The sequence below is a fragment of the Protopterus annectens genome, chromosome 4.part0, assembly GCF_019279795.1.
Source record: "Protopterus annectens isolate FY-2018-M chromosome 4.part0, PAN1.0, whole genome shotgun sequence".
Taxonomy (NCBI): Eukaryota; Metazoa; Chordata; order Ceratodontiformes; family Protopteridae; genus Protopterus; species Protopterus annectens.
Genome location: NC_056733.1, coordinates 1,821,689,020 through 1,821,715,082, shown reverse-complemented (window position 1 = coordinate 1,821,715,082; position 26,063 = coordinate 1,821,689,020). Strand labels below are relative to the sequence as shown.

The 26,063-nt window shown below is 41.0% G+C and overlaps 1 protein-coding gene across 1 annotated transcript in view; it reads left to right on the top strand.

Annotated features, from left to right (window-relative positions):
* The window catches only part of CDC25C (cell division cycle 25C), a 1,649,736-nt gene that overhangs the window by 1,508,013 nt on the left and 115,660 nt on the right, over positions 1–26,063 (top strand). The window contains exon 16 of the mRNA XM_044069511.1: positions 23,370–23,481. Coding sequence (XP_043925446.1) covers positions 23,370–23,481 — 112 coding nt within the window. The remainder of the gene's footprint in view (positions 1–23,369; positions 23,482–26,063) is intronic.

The following is a 26,063-nucleotide window of genomic DNA, read 5'->3' as shown; positions in this document are numbered from 1 at the left end:
TCTTATCACCCTTTCGGTGTTAGACTACCACCTGTGTGGTAGCTCATGGGTACAGAGTTTTTACCAAAGGGGAAGACGGTGCACTTTTTGGCATTGAGCTTGAGGCCATGGCTTTGACACCAGGCATCGGTCTGCATGAGGCCCTTTTGTAGGATGTCCACATCATTAGGAGTTTAGATTATGGCTCCTAGTTTGCAGTCATCTATGGACTTCATTATCCAAAGACCTTCTGTGTTAGCCTTTACTTCAGAAAAGTAGATACCAAACAGGAGAGGACCCAGGACGTAACCCTCTGGTACTCCACTTGTCACTGGTCTGAAGTCAGATTTGGAGTCTGCTACTTTCACAGTGTGAGTTCTGTCAGTGAGCCAGCTGGCAACCCATCTTGTGACTTAGGGATTTGTACCTAGTTTAGTGAGTTGATCTATAATTCCAGATTGGGGGGTGGTGTCAAAAGCCATGGCGAGGTCTAGATAGGCTGTGTGAACCACCTTACTCTTGTCTCTGTCTTTGGTGACTGCTTCAAATAAGTCTATCAGGTTTAGGAGACATGATCTCATTTTTACAAGTGTCATCTTGGTGAGATTTTGTAAAAACAGGGTCCACTTCATGAAGGGGTACTCTCAAGACTTGAGGATGAATTAAATTCCAGCAGTACTACTCTGCTTTGCTTGCTGGTTTTATAATTTCTCCATTCTGACTCCTGTCTGGTTGTATGGACAGGTAGATGATCACCGAGACAATCGGACATTGTACCTGAAGTGGTATTTTTGCAAGGGTCTGATACTAGGATCCAGTCTATTAGAGAATTTGTCTTGCTACAGCTGTTTGGGGCTATTGGTTGTGTGAAGCCACACAGGTTCGTGTTAGATGTAGGGGAGTTAGAATTTATCCAACTAATTGACATTCACATCACCTAGTCGTAGTATTTCCTGTGGAAATGTTATGGATATCCAGTGTCTGATGTCTTTAAGGATAACTGTATTGTTACCAGGATGTCCTTAAAGAACAGTAATACAGTTGTTTATACTTATTTAATTTCAGGAAATTAATAAGCTCTTCTGAACTGAATTTTGGTATAGGCTTGTTGTAAGGGAAAATGTAGTAGTTGGTAAATATTAAAACAATACCACCACTTTTCTTCTTTATACAGTCATTACTGTTGATTTAGTCAAGAGATGTCATTTCAGAGTCTGTTATGCTGGGTTTAAGCCAAATTTCAGTGACTGAGAACATCAGGCTTATGTTGGGTAATCCAGAAAGAACACATGCTGCCTACATTTAAGACATTTCCCTTCTGCCACAGTCTTGTCAGGATCTACTCTTTCTGTTGGCATGACTACATCTTTACTAATACAGATCTTGGCTGCTTTCTCATGGCTGTGTTTGGGGCATGTACTCAGTGCGTCCTTTCCATTAACAAATCCTGCTTTGAAGTACCAGTCCAGTTGTTTGTTTATGCTTTCATAAAATTAATACGAGCGATGTTAGCATTTTATGCTACCAGGTTAGTAAATACAACTGCATTGTCTTTTTTTTGGGGGGGGGGTATCTGTGCAAAGCGTATTGGAGCCTGAAAAGATATGCATTTTTTTATTCTGGATAGTGAAGATATTTCAACTTACTCTTTCTGCATAGTTGCATTACTGGAATAAACTTTCCCCTCTTGTGTCTGGTCTCCTCAGAATAATCTTGCTTGCAAAGGTTTACATTATTCTCATACCAGGCCCCCAAGTTAGTATAAGGAAACTTCTTCAATTTGAGTTTACAAAAGTTGGTAATTAGCTGCCGGGTATTTTTAAGATCGTTCTCTCTCTCATCAATATTACGGGCGACAGTTAAGGTTGCACCTCCAACTGCTCTAAGCTTGTCCAACTGGCTAATATTCTAACAAAAGTTATTTGACCCCTCCGTCAGTTTGCTGTGACATTCCTGGTGGTTTTTCTGCATGCCTGCTACTGTTGATTGAGTTTCGTAGCACTCAGCAGATTGTTTTTCACCTGTTGAATGTTTACAATACAGATGGCCTCCTGATGCTCCACAGTGTATCAGACTGAATATTCTTTCACAGATGGCCTCCTGATGCTCCACAGTGGCATCAGACTGACTATTCTTTCCATCTCACCAAAACACTCTTAAATATTTTCATGTAATTGCTCAGTTTCTAATAAATGCATTAAACTTCTGTATTATCCACTGGAGTGTTGGTGACTTTAAAACATTTTTACCATAGTCTGCAGACTTATGATTTCAATCCCACTTGGTGAATTCTCAGGCATAATTTGTGGCTGCAGGACTTGTAGTTTATTTATGGCTTCTGCACTGTCTAGCATTTGTCTGTCTACAACTTGAGACTGGAAACACCACTCACTAACTCTTTAGTAATAGTACTCTTAGGGGATACAAAATATTCAGCGTTTAACACGTGGATACCAGGAAGCCTTGCACCAAACTGCTAGAATCTATCTACCATAACTAGAAGTCCCCTGCATTAATGATCCTTATATTTATAGTACAGTTATGTGGTAATGCATCATGATAATCATTGCTACAGGATAGGTTATCTCCTGTTTCTTGCTGCTTTGTGTTCGTGTGGTATGTCTACCATGGTACCTATTACTGATCCTCTCATCCTGCCTAATAAAGGGAGACTGCTTTGTTCTCTATATACAAGAAGTAATTGAATACTGTGCATTTCATGTGGCTTGGATGCTTGTATTTGATCTGTTTTACATTACTGTTATACCTATCTACTTCTTGATTTCTGTTTTTTTTTTTGTTTTGTTAGCTTGCCCCATGGGCATTTTTAGTGCAATTTATTTTTTTTTCTTTCACAGAAAGATAATGAACATAAGTGAACATACAGATTACTCATTATATTTATGGCTGCCTTCTGATGGTCCTCCTGACTCTGGATTGCAGTTTGGTGTGCTAAGGGATATCAGACTGCTAAAGATTTTTTTCTGAGAATCCATCTCCACCTCCAGTAAAGCCCATACAGATAATGAGTCTCTCAGCAATGATCCTGTTTATTTAACTACTGTAACAGTGGATAATCAGGCAAATGCTATAGCTGTTAAGGTCTTGTATGATTGTGAACCTTTAAGTTGCTCATGCACAATAATTTGTTAGCAAAACAATTCTTTGATGTCTGACTCCTCCTGGCATGATTAAAGGGCAGTTCCCTGTGCTTTCTCCTATTAACCTGGTGCACTTGGGCATTCTGAGGCAGTATAGCAACTGCCTCATGTACACAGACAACTGTCTCCGCTTACCTCCCAAGACTCAGACTTGTGAGAGATGCACTTATATCACCAAATTGGAAGCTATGCACTCTCCAGCCTAGACCGGACTAGCTGATCAAGAGGAGAAGGTCAACACCTGCACCACACCACATGGAACACACAGCCCTCCAGAACACCAACCATCACAGTTCTCACATAAAAACACAAACCACACATCCACCTTCGCGGAGGCTGTCAATAGAAATTTACCTAAACAGCAGAGACCTCCAAGACAGAAACGCACTCCACCACCACAACACAGCACAAAACCACAGGACACACAGCTCACCTCCCCAGTGTGGCCCTCAACCTAAGCCCCTAAGGATAAACTCCTTGCCCAATACACTAATCATAGGTGACTCAACAGTGAGGCACACAGATGTCCCACTCACTAGGTTGAATAAGGAGAAGGTAACAGTCAGCTGTCTATCAGGTGCCAGAATCCGACACATAGCACATGCACTCGGGTCACTCCACAACAAGTACAAGTATGGCTCTGTCATTGTCCATGTGGGTGTGAATGACCTGAGGTGCACCTCCCTGGACTACATGAAAAGAAATATGGTGGAGCTCTCATATTTTGTGGCGCAGGCAGGTATGACCATAGATAATAAATAAATCAAAAACAAACGTAAAACAGCGACCTTCAAGAATAAAACCAATCTTTACTAGCAAATAACCAAAGCGCTTTTCGACAAGCCCAATGCTTGCCTTCTTCAAAGGAAATGACACAACAAGTTGCAACAACATTTATATACAATCACAATTATTCAATTAACTAAATTAATTAATTAAGTATTGAAAATATTTTACAAATTTTTACTAATTTTTAAAAACACTGGGGAGCAGCCTGCATCAACTTACTTTCACTAATAAATAAGTAAACAATACTGTAACCATAGATATTTAACCTACATAACATAAAAACTAAATGAATATAACTGAAAAATATGTTATATTAAACCTAAATACAAAAATAAAAAATGAAAAATAAAAAATATATATATGTATATATACAAGAAGTACATATACAATAACAATATCATCTTATAAGATTTTTCAATTTCAAAATACTGGCAATTGAGCAAGTGTCATTTAATCCAGGATACCTATAAGCGTACAGTCTCACCTGCCAAATTAACTCTGCTTCTTCTAATTTTAATGGTCTAGGACCTCCTCTCTGATCTATAGGAATATGGTCTATTGCCATAAAATTAAAACTATGGTTGGGGTAAACACTAATATGCTTGGCTAGAGCATTCTCCGTTTTCAACTTTTTAATAGCATATGTATGTTCATATATACGTTCCCTCAGCCTTCTCACAGTTTTACCTATGTAGAAGGCTGGGCATGATTTACATCTAGCCAAGTATATCACGTATGTTGTGTTACAGTTCAATTTGAAAGCTATCTTATGTGTGTAATTACATATACTAAAGTGTGTCCCTTCCTCAATGTATCTGCAATAATTGCAACTCTGGCATTTGTGCATGCCTGCATTACACACCAGTCCAGAAGATTTTACTTCCAAAATGTTTTCATATTTTACCTCTTATAAACCACACGGGGTTGATACCCCACTTTTTTGTAAATATCAGGGTACATTTTAAACATTTCCCAATTTTTAAAAATAATATCCTTACATAAACCACTATTCAAATTGAAAGTGGTAATGAATGCACATGTTAAAGAAGACTCATCAACTACCTCAAAGGCTGTCTCACAAGCTGAAGATATATTCTTATCAATAATTGCATCAGGTTGCTCAACAAAGTCAGCATTATTAATACCATTTGTACTGTCAATCGCCACTATATTAGTGCAAGTACTGGTATTCACTGAAATTGTTGTATTTGCCCCTTTATGAACTACTCCAGGTAACAAAGGTGTGTACACCTTGTCCAGACATTTATCGGTCACTTCTTGAATCAATTCATCCAACAAACTATCAGGATAACCCCTTGCAATAAACATATTCCTAAGATTTAAACACTCCTCACAAAAATCGTCATACAAGGTGATCATTCTGCTTGTACCAGTTGTCCCTTAACCACAGATCTTTTTGGGAGAAGGGATGACAACTGGTAAAGTGCAAGAAAGTATTTGAATATGTCTTCTTGTGTATCTTAGAAGTAAAGCAATTATACTCAAAATCTTTTTGCAACCATACATCTAAATATGCAATACTTTCAGTGGAGAAAGTGTATGAATTCAGAAAATTAGTACTACCATTTAGGTAGTTTACCAACATAAACTTCATTTTCTGTAATGCGAAGAATGAATATATCGTCTAAAAACGCGTGTATAATATGATATTCTCATAATAAGGATTTATAGACGAAAACACGTAGTTAGACTCCCAGTAGGCCATAACCAAGTTCGCTATACTGCCCCCACATGGCGACCCCATGGCTAATACTACTTTTGTTTGAAAAAATCATCACAAAATATGAAGAAGTTGTAAGACAACACCAGATCGCCAAGTGTTGTCACCAAATCTATCTCACTATCTGGAGCATTATGTTTCTTCATCATAAGGCTAACCCATTCTAAAGCTATGTCTTGGGGTATACTACTATATAGATCCTTAACATCTATTGTGATAAAATTCATATCTGTGTCAAAAGTGACCGCCCTGATAGTTTCCAGATAAGACCATGAGTCCTTACAGATCTGTGCCTCTTTCAAAACGTATTTCTGGAGGATAGAATCAATCAGTTTCGCACATGTATATGTTGGCGTGCCCCTACTATCCACCAATAACCTCAATGGGGGGTTGTCAATACATTTATGTATTTTGGGAATACCGAAGACGCATGAAAATTTTGGATAAGATGTAATTAAATAATCATGCGTCTTCAAATCAATTTTGTTCTCAATGAACAAATCCTCAATGGTGTCATTAATCAACTTATAGGCACAATTGACTTCAGATCTAGAACTCAAGTCATACTTGTTAGATTTTAACACTTCATACATCCTGTTCTCATAATCAGCATTCGTAAACACCACTAATCCACCCCCCTTGTCTGGTTTGCAAAACCTTAAATTTTGGGTGCCTAAAAATTCAATGAGATCTCTCTCACATTTGCTTATGTTAGTAGAGCCATAATTATGAACGGTGTTATTGGCCATATACCTCAGATCTAACTCACAACACCTCTCAAACATCTCTAACACAGGGTGTAAAGGGGGGTTGAAAGTACTGGGAACGTGTAAATGAGATGCCACAGAATCTACATGGTCACCAAGTAGTATCTTGAAATTCAATTTCCTCACAAATAGCTTAACGTCTAAAATTGTGTTAACAATATTAATAAATTTAGATGGTACAAAACTAAACCCTTTAGAGAACAATGAAAGCATCTCGTTGTCAAAATGAACGTCACTGAAATTATACAGGCTAAAATCACCAGAGTCATTTTTGATGATACCAGCAAGAGGCAAAAAATTGTTATTCGGTTGAATAGTAGCGTCCTCCAACATGCTCAGATCAAAACTATTGTACAATGTCCCAGCGTCAATACACTAATCATAGGTGACTCAACAGTGAGGCACACAGATGTCCCACTCACTAGGTTGAATAAGGAGAAGGTAACAGTCAGCTGTCTATCAGGTGCCAGAATCCGACACATAGCACATGCACTCGGGTCACTCCACAACAAGTACAAGTATGGCTCTGTCATTGTCCATGTGGGTGTGAATGACCTGAGGTGCACCTCCCTGGACTACATGAAAAGAAATATGGTGGAGCTCTCATATTTTGTGGCGCAGGCAGGTATGACCATAGCCCTGAGCAGTATCCTACTGTCACCCAGAATGTTACCGCAGTACAAACAAAAAATTATTTGTGTCAACAATTGGCTAAGTTTATGGTGTCATGGTAAGGAGATCCAGTATCTGTCTGCCTGCTTGGGATGACATGACTGACAGAGCTTGATGCTTTGCCAGAGATGGCCTGCATCTGTCACCCCTGGGTTTCTGGGTACTGGCTAAGGCTCTTGCCACCCCTATAGTGCCTTTTTTAGGCAGTGTTCCAAAGACAAAATCACCACCATAATAGCTATAAATAAATGCAATCTGAGGGTCTTGCTGCTCAACGCTAGAAGTCTAAATCTCAAGATGCACTCCCTCATGGAGAACATTGACATTTGTGCTGTAACAGAGACTTGGTTTAAAGTGGCAGAAAGCAGCCCTGTGCTACCAGGCTATAACTCATTCCACACCTTTTGGCCCTAAAACATGGACCAAAGTTCCAAAGGGGGTGGTGTCTGCATATTCGTAAAGGATGTACACACCTCCAGACTAGTGGCCCAACATAATGCATCTGAGATACTTCAGGTACAACTGACACTGGGTAAGACGGCGGTCTAGGTCATAGCCTGCTATAGGTCCCCAACCATGTCCCTAGACTCTCACTTTACATTCTTCCCCAAAGCTGACTTTGGGCTCCTAAAAACAGAGGTGGTGAATTTCACGGCACCCATACCAGTGGAAAATAGCTGCATGACTTCTAAATCATACACCAATGCACTGTACAAATGGACATAAATGCATGTAACTAGCCATACCCAACGGAACCAAGGTGCTCTCCTCCAAAAAAAAAAAAGAAACCAATCTGGTGGACCCTGCCATTAATAAACTCTACAACAGAAAGAAGAAACTGTTGCAGAAAAAGATGAAGTCCTAAGACTGGAAAAAACTCCCTTATTAGCCTTAAAAAGTTAAATCCCTCATCAGATCCTCCAAAGCCAGCTTTGAAGGTAGAATTGCGGCAGACAGTAAAAATAATCACAAAGCCTTCTATAGTTATATCAAGAACCTCCACAGCAATACCCAGATTTGCTCTGAGTTAGTGCACAATGGTACATCCTATACTGAGCCAACCGATATTGCCACCATACTGGCTGACAGATTCAGTGCCATCTTTACGCCTCCCCCCTCAAAGGACCAATCAAAATACCGGAAGAATGCCATGCACCCAGCATTACTGCAGCACAAGTTTAAGCTGCATTGTCCAAGGCCAAGAATACAGCTTCCATGGGACCCGGTAATATCCCTGGTTGTTTTCTACATGAACGATAAAGTGAACTGGCACCACATCTGTTTGCCCTGTTTAGTCACAGCCTCACCTCAGGCTTTGTCCCTACCAAATGGTGTACTGCTACAGTCATCTCTCTCCATAAAGGGGGATCGACTATAGAGCCTTGGAATTATCGCCTCATTAGCCTGACTAGTCTGATATGTAAAGATGTGGAGTGCATCATCATGGAACCGATTAACAAAGATATAGGAAATCTCCATACTCTAGACCTCACACAATTTGGCTTTGTGAATGGGAGCTCACAACTACTCAACTTGGTTGACTTTGAGTCAGTCACCAGGGCTGTGGATGAAGATACGGCAGTACATACAGCCTATCTCGATCTGAAAACCACAAAAGGCAACAACTGTGAAACAGAATACCAGGACCAACAATGAAAAACCAGGAATGATTTAATGACAAAACATCCACCGACTAAGCGCTTTCACCTAAAAAGGCATCATCAGAGTTTTTAGGTGAAAGCGCTTAGTCGGTGGATGCCCTTAACAAAGCCGAACTGGGTAGGATCCAGTGTCTGTAGGTCCCCAATATCTTTATTTATGAGGCCCATGATGATCCTTTCCATAGCTTTGCAGACCAAGCTAGTCAGGCTTATGGGGCGATAGTTTCCAGGATCCATTGAGGCACCACCTTTGTGGAGAGGGACCACTGTTGCTGTATGCCACTCTTTGGGTACATATCCTGTAGTAAGGCTGAGATTGAACAGTAGTTTTATGTTTGGGTTTAGCTCTTCTTGGAGTTCATGTAGGACGCAGCCCGGGACACCATCTGGTCCCATTGATGCTGTGTTTTTTGCTTTGGAGAGGGCGGCTCTTACCTGAGCATCTGAGATGTCAGGGGGGCAGCACTCTGCTGGGATAGATATTTGCCCTTTTGGTGGGGAGGGGGGGGGGGAATTTTGCGCTGAACCTGTCAGCTAGGATGTTGGCAATGTCTATGGATTCAGTGTATTTTTTTGTCATTTTGGACTAATTCTGAGCATATCTGGGAATTCCCACCCAGGTTCCTAACATAACTAAAGAAAGCCTTGTGATTATCCTTAGTGTCCAGTGCAATTTTTCTCTCGAAGCTGGCTTTAGATGATTTTATGAGTGCCCTTAGTTTTTTGCTAATACTGATCAGAGATACCTTCCCTTTTTGGGATTTTGCTCTATAATGTAGTAGCTTCCTCCTTCTGTTGTATAGTTTGTTTATGGCTGGGGTCCACCAGACAGGACGTCTGCCTTTGGAGGATTGGGTCTTGGTTTTATTTGGGATTGCATGATCCATGCATTCCTGAAGGTGTTCATAGAATGCATTTATAAAGGATTCTGCAGTCGGGGCCGTATTTTCCACAGGCCCAGGGGCTTTGAAGGATTCCACCTCAGTTTTGAGGAGAGTGAAATTTGCTTTAGAGAAGTTTTTCACTGTGGTTTTCTGGGCAGGGGGTGGGGTCGGGATTTGAATATCCAGTGAGATCAATTTATGGTCTGATCTTACCAGTGAGGGATACACTTCTGGTCTGGAGCATAGAGTCCCCATGTTGGTGATCAGGTCCAGTATGTTTTCCCCTCTTGTGGAAGTGGTAACAAGTTGTTCCATAGCATCTGAGTTTATGAATTCTAGGAACCTTTGGGCTAGGGTGTTGGAGCTAGAGTAATGCTCCCAGTCTATGTTTGGGTAGTTGAAGTCGCCCAATATAATGGTGTTTGGAGAGACCTTCATATATTCCAGTGTTCTCAGGAAGGCCGAGTGGGGTTCCTGGGTTTGGGAGGGTGGTCTGTAGCAGGCTATAAACTGGAAGGCAGTTTTACCCACTGTTAGTTGCACATGGATAGTCTCTGATGCTTCGTGCCTTGCCATCAACCTGGAGGTGTGGGTATCTTTGATGAATATCGATACTCCCCCTCCTTTTGTGGTTCGGTCCAAGTTTTGGGGCCGAAAAGCATGGTATGAGGTATAACCTGGTAGTGCTGGGGTGCTCTCGGGAACCCTGAACCAGGTTTCTGTTACTGCACAGATATCTATGTTCTCCATGCTAAGGAGAGTTTCAAGTGCGTGCATCTTGAGGTTTAGACTTCTGGCATTGAGTAGCATTACTCTTAGTTTCTTATCCCTTGTGATACCTATGGAGGTGGGTTTGTCTTTTGAGCCTTGCCTAAAAAAGGCACTATGGGGGTAGCAAGAGCCTTTGCCAATATCCGAAAGCCCACGGGTGACAGGTGCAAGCCGTCCCTAGCGAAGCATAGTGGCTTGTCGAGCATATCATTGCAGGCTGAGAGGCATTGTATCCCCTTTGAATGACACCAGTACTTAAGCCAATTGTTGAAATTGATCATCTTGTCTTCATATTGTGGCATCATTCTTGGTGAGGGTAAGATGCTACTCAAGGTCAGGGTCATACCGGCCTGGGCTACATGCTCAGAGAGCTCCTCTGTCTCTCTTCATGTAGTCCAGGGAGGTACATCTCAGGTCATTCACACCAGCATGGACAATGATTGAGTCATATTTGTACTTGCCTTGGAGTGACCTGAGTGCTTGTGTTATGTGGCGGATCCTAGCGCCCGACAGGCTGCTCACCGTGACCTTCTCCAGCCTGGTGAGTGGGACGTCAGTGTGCCTGACGATAGTCACCTATTACAAGTGTATCAGGTGTGTTGTTTAGCCTTAAGGGCTGTGACTGTTTGGCACACTGGCTTTGTGAGCTATGTGTTGCACGTGTTTTGTTTTGGGGTAGTGGTTGCTTGGGTGTCTGCTTTGGAGGTCTCTGCTGCTTAGGCAGATCTTTATTTAGAGCCTCCGAGTATGTTTTTGTGTGATTATGTGTTTAGTGTCTCCTGTCCTTTAGTTGTTTTTGGGCTTCAGCATCATATTTGTCCCAGCTCATGACCACCACTACTCCGCCCTTGTCAGCTGAAAGAATAACAATCTCCTTATTATTTTCTAATTCACTTATAGTATCTATCTCAATCTTTGAGAGATTGTTTGGTCGACAAATGAAGTCCCTGGAATAATAATGTAAATCTCTGAGAATAGAAGTCTGAAATGACTGAACACTGATTCATAGATGGAACAAATTTGGATTTGTTATAAGTAAATTCTTGACCAACATTAGACATAACACAATCATTAAAACGCAACTTCAAGTTCAATAATCTGCAAAAAGCAGTAACATCCTGAGCCAAAATGTCCTCTGACACAAAAAAGCTGGAATAAAGTTAGGGCCTTTATTGAGGAGATTGGTCTGTGCATCAAAGTGGCATGGGAGATGCTCAACACATTGGAATTAGAGCATACATTCACTTTTGAGTCAATAACCTTTCCATGTTGCTTATTCCTGTTATGTTTTCTCCCTGCCCTTTTATAGGGCCTAAAGGGGTAGTAGTGTTAGCTCTTTTTGGGCTGGGGGAGCCTGGGTTGTGCTGCATGTCCAGGTCATTGGCTGAGGAGGAATCCTCTGCTGATGTATCCCCAGTAGATCGTTTTTTTTTTTTTTTTTAAATGGATCTGGGTCACTTACGTTTGATTGTTTTACTATTGCCCCCCCTCAAATCTGATATGTCTGTTGACACTGAAGGGTTTCCCCTTCTCATAATCCTCCTAATCCCATTGGAATTTCCAAACCTTTCTCTCCTTTAGTTGTCCTAGATTCAGGAGATCCTTACCCAATTTATTAAGGCATGTCATATAAAAGGATTCCCCCTCAAAAACCCTTGTTTGTTCACACAATTTGGTAATTTCCATAATATCCCTATCAATTATTCGGTTATGGTAAGTGGCTAAAACCTCGACAAACCCCCATGGATGCCTGTTGCTGAATGGCTGCCAACTGCTGGGACAATTCACTGTCTATTTCACTGACTAATGGTTGTATTTTAATTCTCAACCCCCTTGGGGAGATGCTCTTTGCCAAATACGCCTTAAAAAGACGCAGATGCCAAACACTGGACCTGAGCGATGTCATGCTCTTCTTTAATTTAGAGAAAAGGGCCTCACAGTCTCAGGGCTCACATTTGTGGTCCCCTCACCTCTCCTGGTGCTGTCACCCACGCCAAAGACAGCAAGGACCTCCCTATCTGCGGATAACCCCAACAATATCTGAGTAAGATCCATTTATGTAGGTTGAAAAGATCAAACAATTCTCAGTAGTGACTCGGGCAATAGGGGGGGGGTTCTAAAATGTATAAAGCAATTAGAAATACCAGTGATCCAACAAAAAAAATATATATAAAAATCAAGTAGTTGGTAGGACCAATAAGATCTTATCCTATAGTATTCCTAAAAAATATCCAGTAAATTCAGATATGGACAATAATAGCCCTTGCCAACAGATCATACAGCCAACCACAGGAAATAAACTCCAGGCAATGCTGCGTCCATACATATATTACAATGAAAAATATTGTATCAACGATTATCAAAACCAGTATTGAAAGAGGACCCCTTGACAAGAGGTATTATATTCCTTCAAACCAATTGGCCCGTATTCAATAAAGAGGATTCATCTAAAATTGTATAACACAAAAACCCTTGTTATAGCTAAACAAGAGTTTGAGGCCATGCCACTATAACAATTTATAGCATCAAATTAGTAAGTGGACCATAATAGCCCTTGCCTCTATTCAGTTTGAACCACCATTGGCAGTATGTCCACAGTTTCCAACCAAATATAGCATGACATTCATTCATACACAAATTCCACCAATAAAGTTGGTAATATAATATATAAGAAATATTGGTCCTTAAATTCCTAACAATTGAATTTTATTTGTTGAGCACAACAATTTTTATTCAGATTCTATTGAAATCAGGATCACTCCCCAATTGCCAGTAGTACCACTGGAAAAAAGCCTGCCTGAAAAATGCAACCCCTTGCACAGAATGCCTCTGCCAAAGGCACCAAAGATTAGTGGTCAATAATAAGCAGGAAATCCCACAGGTCATATAATCATCCTATTCAACATGTGATATGGACATTTGAGAGATCAAAGTGTGTTCCTTGTAGGTATATTGGAGGGTGCAAACCAAAAATGATTAGAATGACTATATTTATAAAGGTTACTGATATCCCCTAAATCTCTACTCATTGGTTCACCACAATCCCTGAATAATATCAAAGGAAGAATTTATACATGCTGATCAAATCCTATTAGAAAATATATAGTTAGGTCTGCATTTCCCCATAAATTCACCATCAACATCAACAAAGTTATCCACTTTTCTGTTCCTTGGTATTCATAAATAAACCAATGATATCAGTAGATTAGTTCCACCAAGCGTAAAAAGCTCTAACCAACATAGGGAAAATATAATTGGTACAAAGCCTTAAAAGGGAAAACAGTATCAAGCGACTCATGCACATATGCACTTTACCTAAATTGTGTAAAATATAATTAAATATATCACACAGTCTAAAACAAAGCAGTAACTTCTGCAAATATAGCCATTCAAAACATATGAATGGCCGTGTTGAAGCCCCCAATGTCATGAAAACTGTTCAATATGGATCCAAATGATAATTCCCAAATATATGATGAAAAGTATGGTCATTTCAAATCAATAAAAGTATACAAAGTCCTGTGGATACTTGATGGCGAGATGTCATTGTCCTTCTCGTTTAGCAACAGCCACGAACATACACCCAAAATGAAGTAACCAACAGTCCGAAACCAGGGGCAAGATTAATAAATAAAAACTATTGCTTAATCCTTCTGGCTTGGCATCCAGCTCGATCAGAAAGACATCGTTCTTAATCCAAAAGCTGTTAGAAATGTTCGGCACCACCTCCAATCATACACCACCAACACTTCCCTAAATGGAGCATGTAATTGAGTCAGCAAAATCACTGCTCGTCACTATGCAGGAAAACAGTTATGATGAATAACAGCCCCATAAACAGGACTTCATACCCAAAACCTCGCACACTACAGATTGCTGACAGTTTCAAATCAAAATAAGATCAGACGAAGAGGTAAAGACCTCCCAACAAAAAAGAAACCGTTAGAATGTACACTTACTATGCATTAAAACAGGTATCACGGTTCCCTTAGGCCCAACCGAACATGTTGCACGCCTTCAAGCAAAAACGAAGGTTATAAGACACCACAGTCACATATACATCAATAGATCCTTGTATTTTTGGAGAAAAAGATAAAAAAAATAGTAGTAGGGCCAAAAAATAACCACCATCCAGGACTCTATATAAAAAGTAACTCCAATTGAAGCACCTCAGGTACACTTGACCTGAGCATGCAGCACATCACAGACCCACAGCAAGGAAAGGAAGTGTTACAGCCAACAAAGTCCCCTGTGCGTTAGGCAATTGCACTGCTCCAATGAATGATATCAAACAACAAAATGAGCCACCAAACTGTGATACAGTGCCAATGACCCTTTATTAAGTCGTATAAATCATATAGATAAACTGTTAGAACAACAGAAAGAAACAGACCGGTTTCGGCTAGTGATATTCTTCCTCAGTGTTAAAAAAAAAACATCGGACATCTAATGGGGTCTGGAGATTTGTCCCACATAAAATGCCGAACAGTTAGATTGCGTATTAAGGAGCAGATGAGTGACATCAGGAATAGGAGGGCCAGTAATGCATTATACAAACATTCATCTAAACACCCGGCAGCAATATTTAAATTTACTGTTATAGATAAAATAGTGGGTAATAGATCCCAGAAAGCTGGATGGCATTCCATTTTGTATGCAAAGAAAAAGTGGATGATCAAATTGAGAGGGCTTTTCCCACCAGGTTTGAATGAACATTTATAATGGGGCCAATCAGAAGCTAATTTGTTAGTGAATGACTGTATATAATGAACAATGCAACACACAAATTCCACCTCACTAGGGGCGAAAATCACTAATAAAATCAAACATAAAAAATAAAAAACGTGGAAAAAAACAGCACAGTGGCAGTAAAGAGTACCAGCTTTATTCGTGACTCTGCTCTTTCACCTTCAAATCCTAGGCATCATCAGAATCACTTGCTAGATGCACTGGGAACTAACGTTGGGCGGCACAATGCCAGGGCACTTCTATGGGCTAGGCTTTAAAGGCTCCAGGACCATTAGCCTAGTACACACCTATGAACCTGAACCCATAAACCAGCAAGAGAGAATCAAAATCCTTTTACAAGGAAATTTTCAACATTTGAGAATGGCTTAGGAAAGGTCTGTTTTGATCAGTGCAATTACATAGTGGGTAAAGTAAGCCTGCTGTGAATTTCTTAAGCACAGAGTTCAATATCCTAGGTAGGATAGGGATTTCAGGCCTTGCAAATGGTTTGCTATTTTAGGGAGCATTGTAGATGGATGTTTTTGCATACACCTGTGGTAATGGACTGATGTTCATCGCGTTACCCTGCTGCAGTCAGCACACTTGGGTTATCCTGTCATCAGGCGGTCCCGCAGTCGGCTGGAATTCCAAAGTCTTGGTCCGGCGTCGGTTGCTATTGCTTCTTCCCTGATGTCAGTGCGCCAGGGGTATATATAATGCATCCGACACCATTTTCTTCAGTCTTTCTTGCCGCGTGGTGCCCGAAGCAGAAGCAGTTCGCAAGTGCCGGTCGGCAGACTCCTGAGATTTTCAAAATCGAATTTCAGATCTGAAGTCTTCAATAAAGCTAAGTACCCCATTGGGGAAACTTTTCTTGCCTCAGACCGATGTCAGAAAAAGTTAATAATTGTATTTCTTGTGGGAAGCAAATACCTCATAAGGATTTTCACTCTTACTGCATACCTTGCCTAGGCCCAGACCACGACGTCACTGGTTGTTGTTTTTGTGCTAGGTTTAATAAGCGTACTATAAAAAGACGCTTTGATTTTGCACGACACTATTTCGGTAGAAAATTTAATTACACAATGCCGTCGGAGCAACCGACTACTGGCGTGCACAAAAAACGCAAGGATAAGGACAGACAGCCTAGGCCCAAGCCAGACTCCGAGGCCTCGGCTGGATCAGTCTCCAGTTCACTGGTCTTCAGTGAGGCTCTGACGCAGTCCTTGACTACCGCAGATTTGGCACCCGAGACTGCTTCGGAGCTTTTGGCGGAGAGTGCTTGGCCGATGCAGCCATTTTGTTCAGCCCCTACAGACGACTCTGCAGAAAGAGATATCGGTCCTGCAGAAACTCCTTCAGTTTCTGAAGGCGTCTTCAGACCGACGACGCTTACCATAAAAAAAGTATCCTAAGCTTAAGACTCCTATTAAACCTAAAAAGACTGCACTGCAGTCTCCAGTTCAAGGCCCCATGCCTAAGAAACAGATGCTTAAAATGGCTGAAGATTTGATCTCTTTAATCAGGGGTTCCCAACCCCCACCTGACAAAAGGCCTAGACAAGAGGAAGATTATGCCTCCTCTGATCAAGTGTCTATTTCCTCAGGTTCCTCTGGGGACCAGCATTACTCCTTCTCCCCTTATGAAGTTTCTGATGCTGAGGATTCTATACCCTCAGCTTCTCCTCCTGAAGACTACTCCTTTGGGGATACTTTACACACTATGAGGGAACATTTTCACTGGGAAGGTCAGGACTACTCTGACTCAAAGAAAAGGCTCAGAGAGTTTCTTTTACTCCCCCAGCACAGACCACTTGCCATCCTCCCAGTTTTAGACATTGTGGATGATGTTTACTTAGAATCTAGTTTGAACCCAGATTCTCTTCCTCCTGCTCCAGCCAAACCAGGCAGATACTATAGAGTGCCTAATTCACACAAATTCCTTTATAAAAGTCCTATTGCTATCCAGAGACTATCTCCCAGGGTCCCAAAGGGGCTAAGGCTTCTATGGCAAAAAATCCTGCACCCTCTGAAAGGGACTCCAGAGCACTAGACAGGTGGGAGAAGGTTTACACCTCAGCCACTCTAGCTATGAGAGCACTAAATTGCCAATTTCACATGCTAAAATATCAGCAATTTCTCATGTCTCAGCTAAAACAAAAAATGAGCACACTCCCTCAACAGTCTGAATTGAAAGAAATGCAGGATCTGTTGCATGCAGCTGAACAGGTGGGAAAACATACTTTACAATGTGGTTTTGATTCTTTGGAGGCTTCCTGCAGAGCAGCTGTCACTGGGTCTGTTATACGTAGACATGCTTGGTTAAAGGAACAAACTCTGCCAGATCATGTTAAAGCAAAGCTTCTAGATTCTCCCTTACAGCAGGATATTCTATTTGAAGTTAAGGCAGAAGAAGTCTTAAAGAAAATGGAGGATAAGGCAAAATCTATGCAGACAGTCAAAGATTTTCTACAGGTACAGCCCCCTCGCTTCAGCAGAAATTGGCCAACTAAAAATTGGTCCTTTTCAGCTACCGACAGACCACAGAGGGGTAAATACAGACGTCCAAGAGGCAGAGGACAACCACAAGCCCAATACAAACCTCGACACTGGGGCACTGCAACACAGAAGGGAGGAGAAGACAGGCCCCAATCCACCAGAAGGCAAACTCAATGACTTGCGCCTCATCTGGCCAAGGAACAGTCTCTTGGCAGCTCCCTTGGGAGGAAAGCTCTCACCTTTTTCAGACAACTGGCACATTGTCACAAAGGACAAATGGGTCCTAGACATAATTTCACGAGGATACAGATTCCATTTCCACACCTTGCCAATGAAAAGAGGAATGCCAAACCTGCCACAAAATCAATGGGCAGAGGCACAAAAACAAATTACAGCTCTCATGGATATGAGAGCCATTCAATTGGTACCTACCCAAGAGCAAGGCCAAGGATTTTACTCAAGACTCTTTCTAGTCCCCAGAAAGGACAATGCCTGGAGACCAATTCTGGACCTTTCAATTCTAAACCCCTTCTTACAAGTACCAAAATTCAAGATGCTAACACTACAGCAGCTTCTTCCCATGTTGGGCAAGAAAGCATGGCTAGTAACGTTGGACCTCAAGGAGGCATACCTGCCTATCAGACAAAGTTGCAGAAGATACCTCCATTTCATTGCAGGTTCAACCCATTACCAATTCTCTGCACTGCCCTTTGGCTCATCTACTGCGCCCAGGGTCTTCACAAAATGCCTGGCACCAGTAATTGCATACTGCAGACAAAGAGGAATTCAAATATATCCATACCTGGACGACTGCCTCATTCAAGCAGAAAGCAAGGACATCCTCTTATGACATCTGGCTTTTGTAAAACATCTTCAAAGTTGCCTGGGGTACACAGTAAATGAAAAGAAATCAAAACTAGTACCCTCACAAAATATGACATTCCTGGGTGCCAGCTTGAATACAATGGGCCCAGAAGGCTTATCTGACGCCAGACAAACTACAACTGACTCAGTATTTCAAAACAATGGCCCTACTCCTTGCAAGAAAAATTCTGCAGGCCTTGGGCTTTATGGCATCTTGCATACTACTAATACCATTTGCAAAGCTGCATATGAGGAAATTACAGTGGTACCTAAAGTGTATGGTCTCAACATAGCCACAGCTTGGACACAATGATATCTCTCATTCCCTGCCTACAACAGGAGTTTCTATGGTGGTCACAGGCATGTCACCTCAACAAGGGTCAGCCTTTCACCTTGCCCCCAGCCAGGCAAACTATGACAACAGATGCATCGGACTATGCCTGGGGGGCACACATGGCAGGACAGTACGTTCAAGGCATATGGACTGCAGATCAAAGCAATCCTCCACATCAATCAAAAAGAGATGCTAGCTGTACAGAATGCTCTGACAGCCTTCAAGAACCTATTACATCCAGGACAACTTACAATACGGACGGACAACACCACAGTAATGTGGTACATAAACAAACAAGGAGGTACACACTCCTACCCCCTATGCAGACAAGCTATGACCTTGTGGAACACAGCACTGGCTTACCAAGTTCAGTTACAAGCTCAATTGCTGCCAGGAAAAAAGAACACTTTGGCAGACGACCTCAGCTGAAACATCATGGATCCCCACGAGTGGAAGCTGGATCCACAAGTATTTGCAATGATAACTCAAAAATGGGGCCTTCCAGACATAGACCTGTTTGCCAGCCCCCAAAACTATCAGCTAACAAAATTTTGTACAAGGACACTTCACCATCAAGCTTGGAAAGTGGACGCACTCTCATTCAGTTGGAAAAACCTGACAGTATATGCCTTCCCTTCCCTCCATTGCCTCTCCTCACAAAGGTGCTACTGAAAATCAGAAAGGAGAGACCACGACTGATACTCATAGCCCCAGACTGGCCACGCCAGCACTGGTACCCACTATTAAGGAATATGGCCCAAGGCCCACCTTGGATTTTGCCACAAATTGCTCATTTGCTCACACAGCAAAACAATCGGATTATACACAGCCAGCTCAAAACCTTAAATCTGGCTGCATGGCAAATCAACTAAGCATCCAGCCAGCTCCTCTTTCACAAGCAGTTATGGAGGTTCTTCTGGAAGCTAGGAGTCCCAGCACCAGGAAGGCCTACTCGGACAAATGGAAAAGATTTTGCGCCTGGAACCAAGCTAAAGGCCAAAACACACTTCAGCCTCACATGCCTCAGATTCTACAGTATTTAACTGAAATGTTGCACAAAGGACTTTCTATTTCTTCCATTAAAATCCATGCATCAGCTATTTCAGCCCACTACAACACGGATCCACCCTTATTTTCACATCCACTTCTAAGGCAGTTCCTCAGAGGGGCAAAAAACATTAGACCCCCCCCCCCCAGGAGAGCACCTACACCAACATGGGACCTCAATTTTGTTCTGGAAAAACTTACGCTTCCTCCCTTTGAACCAGATTTCTCTGCCGATCTACAGTTTCTATCATGGAAGACTGCCCTGCTGCTAGCAATACCTTCAGCTAGAAGAGTCTCAGAGCTGCAGGCACTAATGGCAGTGGAACCTTTCCTCATTTTCCATCAAGACAGAGTTTCTCTAGGTACTAATCCTTCCTTCATGCCTAAGGTGGTTTCCAGTGTGGCTCTAAATCAAACCATCCACTTACCCACCTTTTTCCCAAATCCACAGAACAAAGGAGAAAGACTCCTGCATTCCTTGGACATTCACAGGCAACTTCGTTACTACTTGGATAAAACTAAGGTTTTCAGGAAATCTGACCAGCTCTTTGTATCCTATGCTATAGCTTCACAAGGGAAGGCTATATCAAAACAAACCATTTCCAGATGGATAGGACATTGCATTCGTTTTTGCTATACCCATCATGGAAAACCAGTTCCTGCTACCATTAGGCCCCACTCTGCCAGGGCAACTGCTACATCTACAGCCTTCCTCAGGGGGGTTCCAACCAAGGAGATTTTGGAAGCTGCAACTTGGAGTTCAGTACACACCTTTACCAAACACTACCACTTTACTCTAAGACTAGAGCTGGCTTCGCCACTGCAGTTCTGCAGGGCCTTCTAGCCTCCTCTAACCCTCTATGAATCCTCCACCCATCCTTAGCTTTGGGATTCTACCCAAGTGTGATGACTGCAGCAGGGTAACACGATGAACATAGTACAGTTTTGTACCTACCATAAATGTAGATGTTCGAGTGTACACCCTGCTGCCGTCCAGGTTACCTCCCCCTCCATCCCCTCTGATCTGACTATATCTCTACAAAACCTTCCTGATGTATTTGCTTATAGCTAGAGGGATTTTGTGTTTGTGCTAAAAACTTCATAAATTGGTACTAATTACTGACCACCTTTTTGGGGGCACCTGACATCTGGGGCAAGAAAAACTGAAGAAAATGGCGTCGGATGCATTATATATACCCCTGGCACACTGACGTCAGGGAAGAAGCGACAGCAACCAATGCCGGACCAAGACTTTGGAATTCCGGCCGACTGCGGGACCGCCTGACGACAGGATAACCCAAGTGTGATGACTGCAGCAGGGTGTACACTCGAACATCTACATTTATGGTAGGTACAAAACTGTACTTTTCATTTGCTTTTTCATATGCATGTCTTGGTGTCTGTGCAGATTTTTTCTGTTTGCTGGAGAAAGACATCCCCTGCACTAGTTCCTCCAAGTCTATATGAAACTAAGCCTGCTCCCTATGGAAAAGTGAATTATACTGCACCCTCTTCTCCAGGTTTTGCACTTTCCTTGCCAGATGGATTGTCAATAGCATTTAAATCTGAGAAGTTCCAGAAGCTGCAGATAAAGTCTGTTTAGGAAACAGATGTGCTAACATAATTTTACACTATTTATTCAAAATGTTTCTTTTATGGGTTAACATAGATAAAGTTTCAAATTATCTGTTATAGTAGTCTTCACATAGCAATGGCATCTTTAATGGGCTTTCCTGTGATATCTTGCCCATTTCAAACCACTCTTTGGAGCTCTACATCCATTTTAGTATCCACATTTGAAAGACGTGTGAATGGGCGTGCCTTTGTTGAAGGTTGGGCGTCGAGCTGTCACCTCGGCACCATGAAAATCTATTGCCAATCATTAGCGGACCGGGAGTTCCACTGTGGCGACCCCTAACCTGGAAAAGCCGAAGGAACAACATTTTTCTGTTATCAAAAAGCTTGCTTTGCCACCCTTAAGGCTGCTGCAGTGTATGATTTAATCTGGGAGACTTCCAATGGGCATCCCTTCGAAGAATTTAAGAAATGTACGTTTTCCTTTGACAATGTTCCGTTTAAATAATGCCCATCCTTAATCTTAACTGAGTCATTTCACAGTTTTATATTCTAAGTGAAGCTGTTGTGATGGAGCTTTTTCACTGGATAGGTGTTTGTGGACTGCTTTAATACTGGGATAGGACAAACGCACTTTAGAAAAATTCTCAGCTTTGTTCACTCTGCAAAGTGGAAAGAGGGAAACCAAGTAGTTTAAGCAGGACCTAACTAATCTGATAAAGTACTGTATATCTTCATAAAAATATGGTGAATCTTTGTCAAGTACAGTTAAGGGCCAGTCTACCGGGGTTTATGACTATTTTTTACATTCTTAGAAACATCTGCTTTGGAAGAGCTCTTAGCATTCAGTTTGGCCTACATGTTCACCCAGGAATTATAAAAATGGTTATTTTTCCCCAAAGCGGAGCTTTCTTTTGTAAAACTGTACTGTGACATCTTAGTCTGTGGAAGACCCATTTCTGTCTTCTAGTATTTCTCTGCTGCCTTCTGTGTTCTTTGAAAAACTGCTTGGAAAGCTTTCATAAGTAATGCACTTAACATTTAAAGTAATGGTTGTAATGTACTGGTCATAAACTTTGGTCTTTTGAGTACATCTCTTGCAACAGTTCTTTTGATTTCCTGCCACCTTTCTCCTGCTGCTCTTCTGCAATCTTGTCATGTGCTAGTTTTCTGTCACGTCCTTAATTATAAGGGTAATGGTATTTTTGCATAGTTGATGGGGAACCTACTGTAGGGAGTGAGGCAGCCTGAAGACATGAAAGCACTGCCCTCGTGGACAGATATCAGTAGTTTAATACAGTCTGGAGGGGAAGTTTGGTACAGACTAAGGCAAATTTACAAGAATACTGACTCTTACAACACATGGACTCTCAGTAGACGATTTACTGCATGAGATTCTAAGTTCCTTCTGTCTAGGAAGGCAATCCGCAGTTAATTTTAAAAGGCCCTTGGTTCGACACTTGCTGGTAAGGTCCCCATCATTCACAGCAGACTTAGTAGCTCAGGTGAGCACTGTGTTCATAACCTGCATTTCATTAGGGTGTTTAATACATTCTGCCACTCTAGTTTTGCTGTAGTTTCTACAGTTATTGTATTTGCATGTTTCATGATATTTAACTAAAAAGTACTGTTTACTAGAGAAACTGTACATCTGAGTTGCATTTTAAAGAAAATAAAACGTTCAACGTGTTAAGACTTTCTAGGTTATAACTTTTCAGGATTGTATATAATGGTTATATTGGTAACTATAACATTATGGCAAACTACTTTGCCCAAAGTTGAGTAAATGTTCCCCATATTAGAATGCACTAGTGCCCAGTTTTATATAGTTATCCAATAACTTGTTTTATTTTCAAAGTTTAGTAGTACTGATGCTGTGTTTTGAATTTTACTGAAAGGTGCCGTTTCCTGAGGGAAGAAGATCGGAGCTTAAATGAATACCCAGTTCTCTATTACCCAGAGCTGTATGTTTTGAAGGGAGGCTACAAAGATTTCTATCACGAGTATGAGGTATGGGGAGCCAGTCAATAAACTTTTGGCTTTAAGCACAGTGATAGAGTGCTATAGGGGTATGCCAACATATGCTGGTATTTACCGTGTTATGTTGTACATTTGCAGTGGTAATTGTCCATGTGTGGCACTAAATACAGGTGCAGCTGTATCCTTTTGCATGGCTTGTTGAATATACATAACTGTATGCCTGCACAACTGTGTAGACCTATCCATGTATGTGTATTTGTTCAATGGATATTGCTATGTTGCTACATGGTTATGGACTTGCATGTAAAAGATATGCATATAACATTTTGAATGGCTACCTCTTATAGTAATCATTCCGCATATGTCCTGTACAAATGATTTGCAAGGTTATCTGTATATATTTTTCCATATGTTTGCAAGTTTAGATTGTTTTATGTGCATTAAGTCTCTCTACGTCACCTGGATTTTGTTTTTTTTTTTTTTAAAGATTTTTTTTATCTTGTTATTCCTGTTTTGCAGGTATTTCCAGGAATGCTCTTATTCTCTGCAGTTTTTAATTTAACATACACTTCAAAAACCCACTAGATTCTTCATTTATCAGTTTTATTTAAAAAGGTATTTGTGTTTTTATTCATAGGCAGTATCCAAGTGTCCATGTAGTTGATAGAACAGAAAGAATTAGTTTCTGTATAAGTTAAGATGCAGAAACATTTTTATTTTGTATCCTAACTTATTTAGAACTAAACATTGTACCATGATACCAAGTTAGAGAAATTCAGCACCTGATATTTAACCTGGTGTCATGACAGATCTGTCACTCTATCTATCTTGATTTACAGTAGGCTGTTTGAACAGTGCTCCCAGTGTATCTACATTGAATATGTTTCTGTCAAAAACAAACATCATGTTAATACATTTCAAAGATTATTTGTGTTGTATGTTATTGCTCCATTAAAAGTTAATAAATCTGCATGAAGAAGAGAGGATGTCAAACATCAACAATATATTAGAAGACCTTGAAGGAAAGGAACTTTGTAGCTTTAAAGTGCAGAAGCATAAAAATAAGAAAAAAAATTGGGAACATCAGATCTGAATGATATACAAATTTCAGATACTACAGATTAAGAAACTTGCATTGTAATTCTCAAAATCAGACCGAAGTTAGATTACAATAGTAAAGGTAGTAGTGTGTCCTGGAAAAGATAACAGGCTGAAACAAGTATTTGTGATAGGAGGTCCTCAATGATGGGGTTGGAAAAATCTACTGCGCTGGATAAATCAGGGGTTATTGCTGTCTAGTTTATCAGGAAGTTGTATGAGAGACATTCTACATGCTTTACAGTCAATTTTTAAAAAACAGAAGGATAATACAATATTGTTATCGTAACATGTGGCACATGGTGTGGGTGAAATGACACCGAGCCAGTGGGAAGATGATGTGAAGCTCATAACGTAGGTAAAGAGAACATTTTCATTGGTTTGCTGTTCTCTTCTACTAGGTTTGGATCTGTACTTGAGGGTGTATCTGTTTCCTTAATAAGCAGACTGTATCTACTTTGTCGTCATAACAAGTGATCTGATGTTGCCATTTTCATTTATTTCTCAACTGTTGGGTTCGGATCTGACCCTCAGATCTGACTTGGCCATTTCTTCCATATTGTAGAACACTGAAACTCTCAAGCACCTCCCTTTATCCTTAATGCCCTAGTCACCCTACATCCCTCAGATCTCATTTGCCACCATAACATTCAGATGTAGGTCACAAAGTGAGCCTTAACAGTTTTTTTGTGATTTTAGCCATTTTTCCTATATAATTATCATTGTTATCCTCCCTTTAACTCTTGTTAATCTAAGGTTACAACTTTTTCCCTTTACTCTTAGAGTATTCTTCACTACAATCATTGGTATCCTGTCCCTATATAGTACTTTTTATTGCTACGTCTCACACTTGTCATTTTTGGTCATTTCTTTTCCTTTTTCCTTATTCTGTTACAAACAAAAGTTGTAACTTGTTCATTACCTTCATATCTGCATTATAATGTCTGATAAAACTTCAGTGCTTAAAAAAGGAGTGGCCTGCAGCAACAGTATTCCCAGTTCACACGTACACTCAAAGTACACGTACTGTTAAGGCCTTATCACCTGGACTCCTCCAACTATGACATTCGTAAGAGGTATAATTCCCGTGCCTTAACTGACTGTAAGAATAAGTTCATTCTTAGGGCATTGCTACCCTCTAAACCTGCATATACAGCCTCTGGGGCTCAAACCCCTAAAAAGTTAGAGAAAAAAGGAGCTTCTCATCAAAGGAATCTTATAAGAGATCTCTGTATCTGACAATGGCTGCTGCTTTGCCTCTGTCCTCAGATCCTCCTGTCAAACAAGTTAAAAAGTCAGATCCGAAACCAGATCAGACTGTTTTGGATCTAAGACCTAGGTATGACAAATCACCCTGGATCCATTCACCATAGTTATCGTCAGAGACTATTATTTTTTGGCTGCCATCACCTTTTTGGTATCTCATAACTACCACTCAAGACCCTCATGCACAGTTACATCCATTCCGTCTTCCAGTTTATTCAGACCTGATGTGGACAGGATGATGAAGTTTC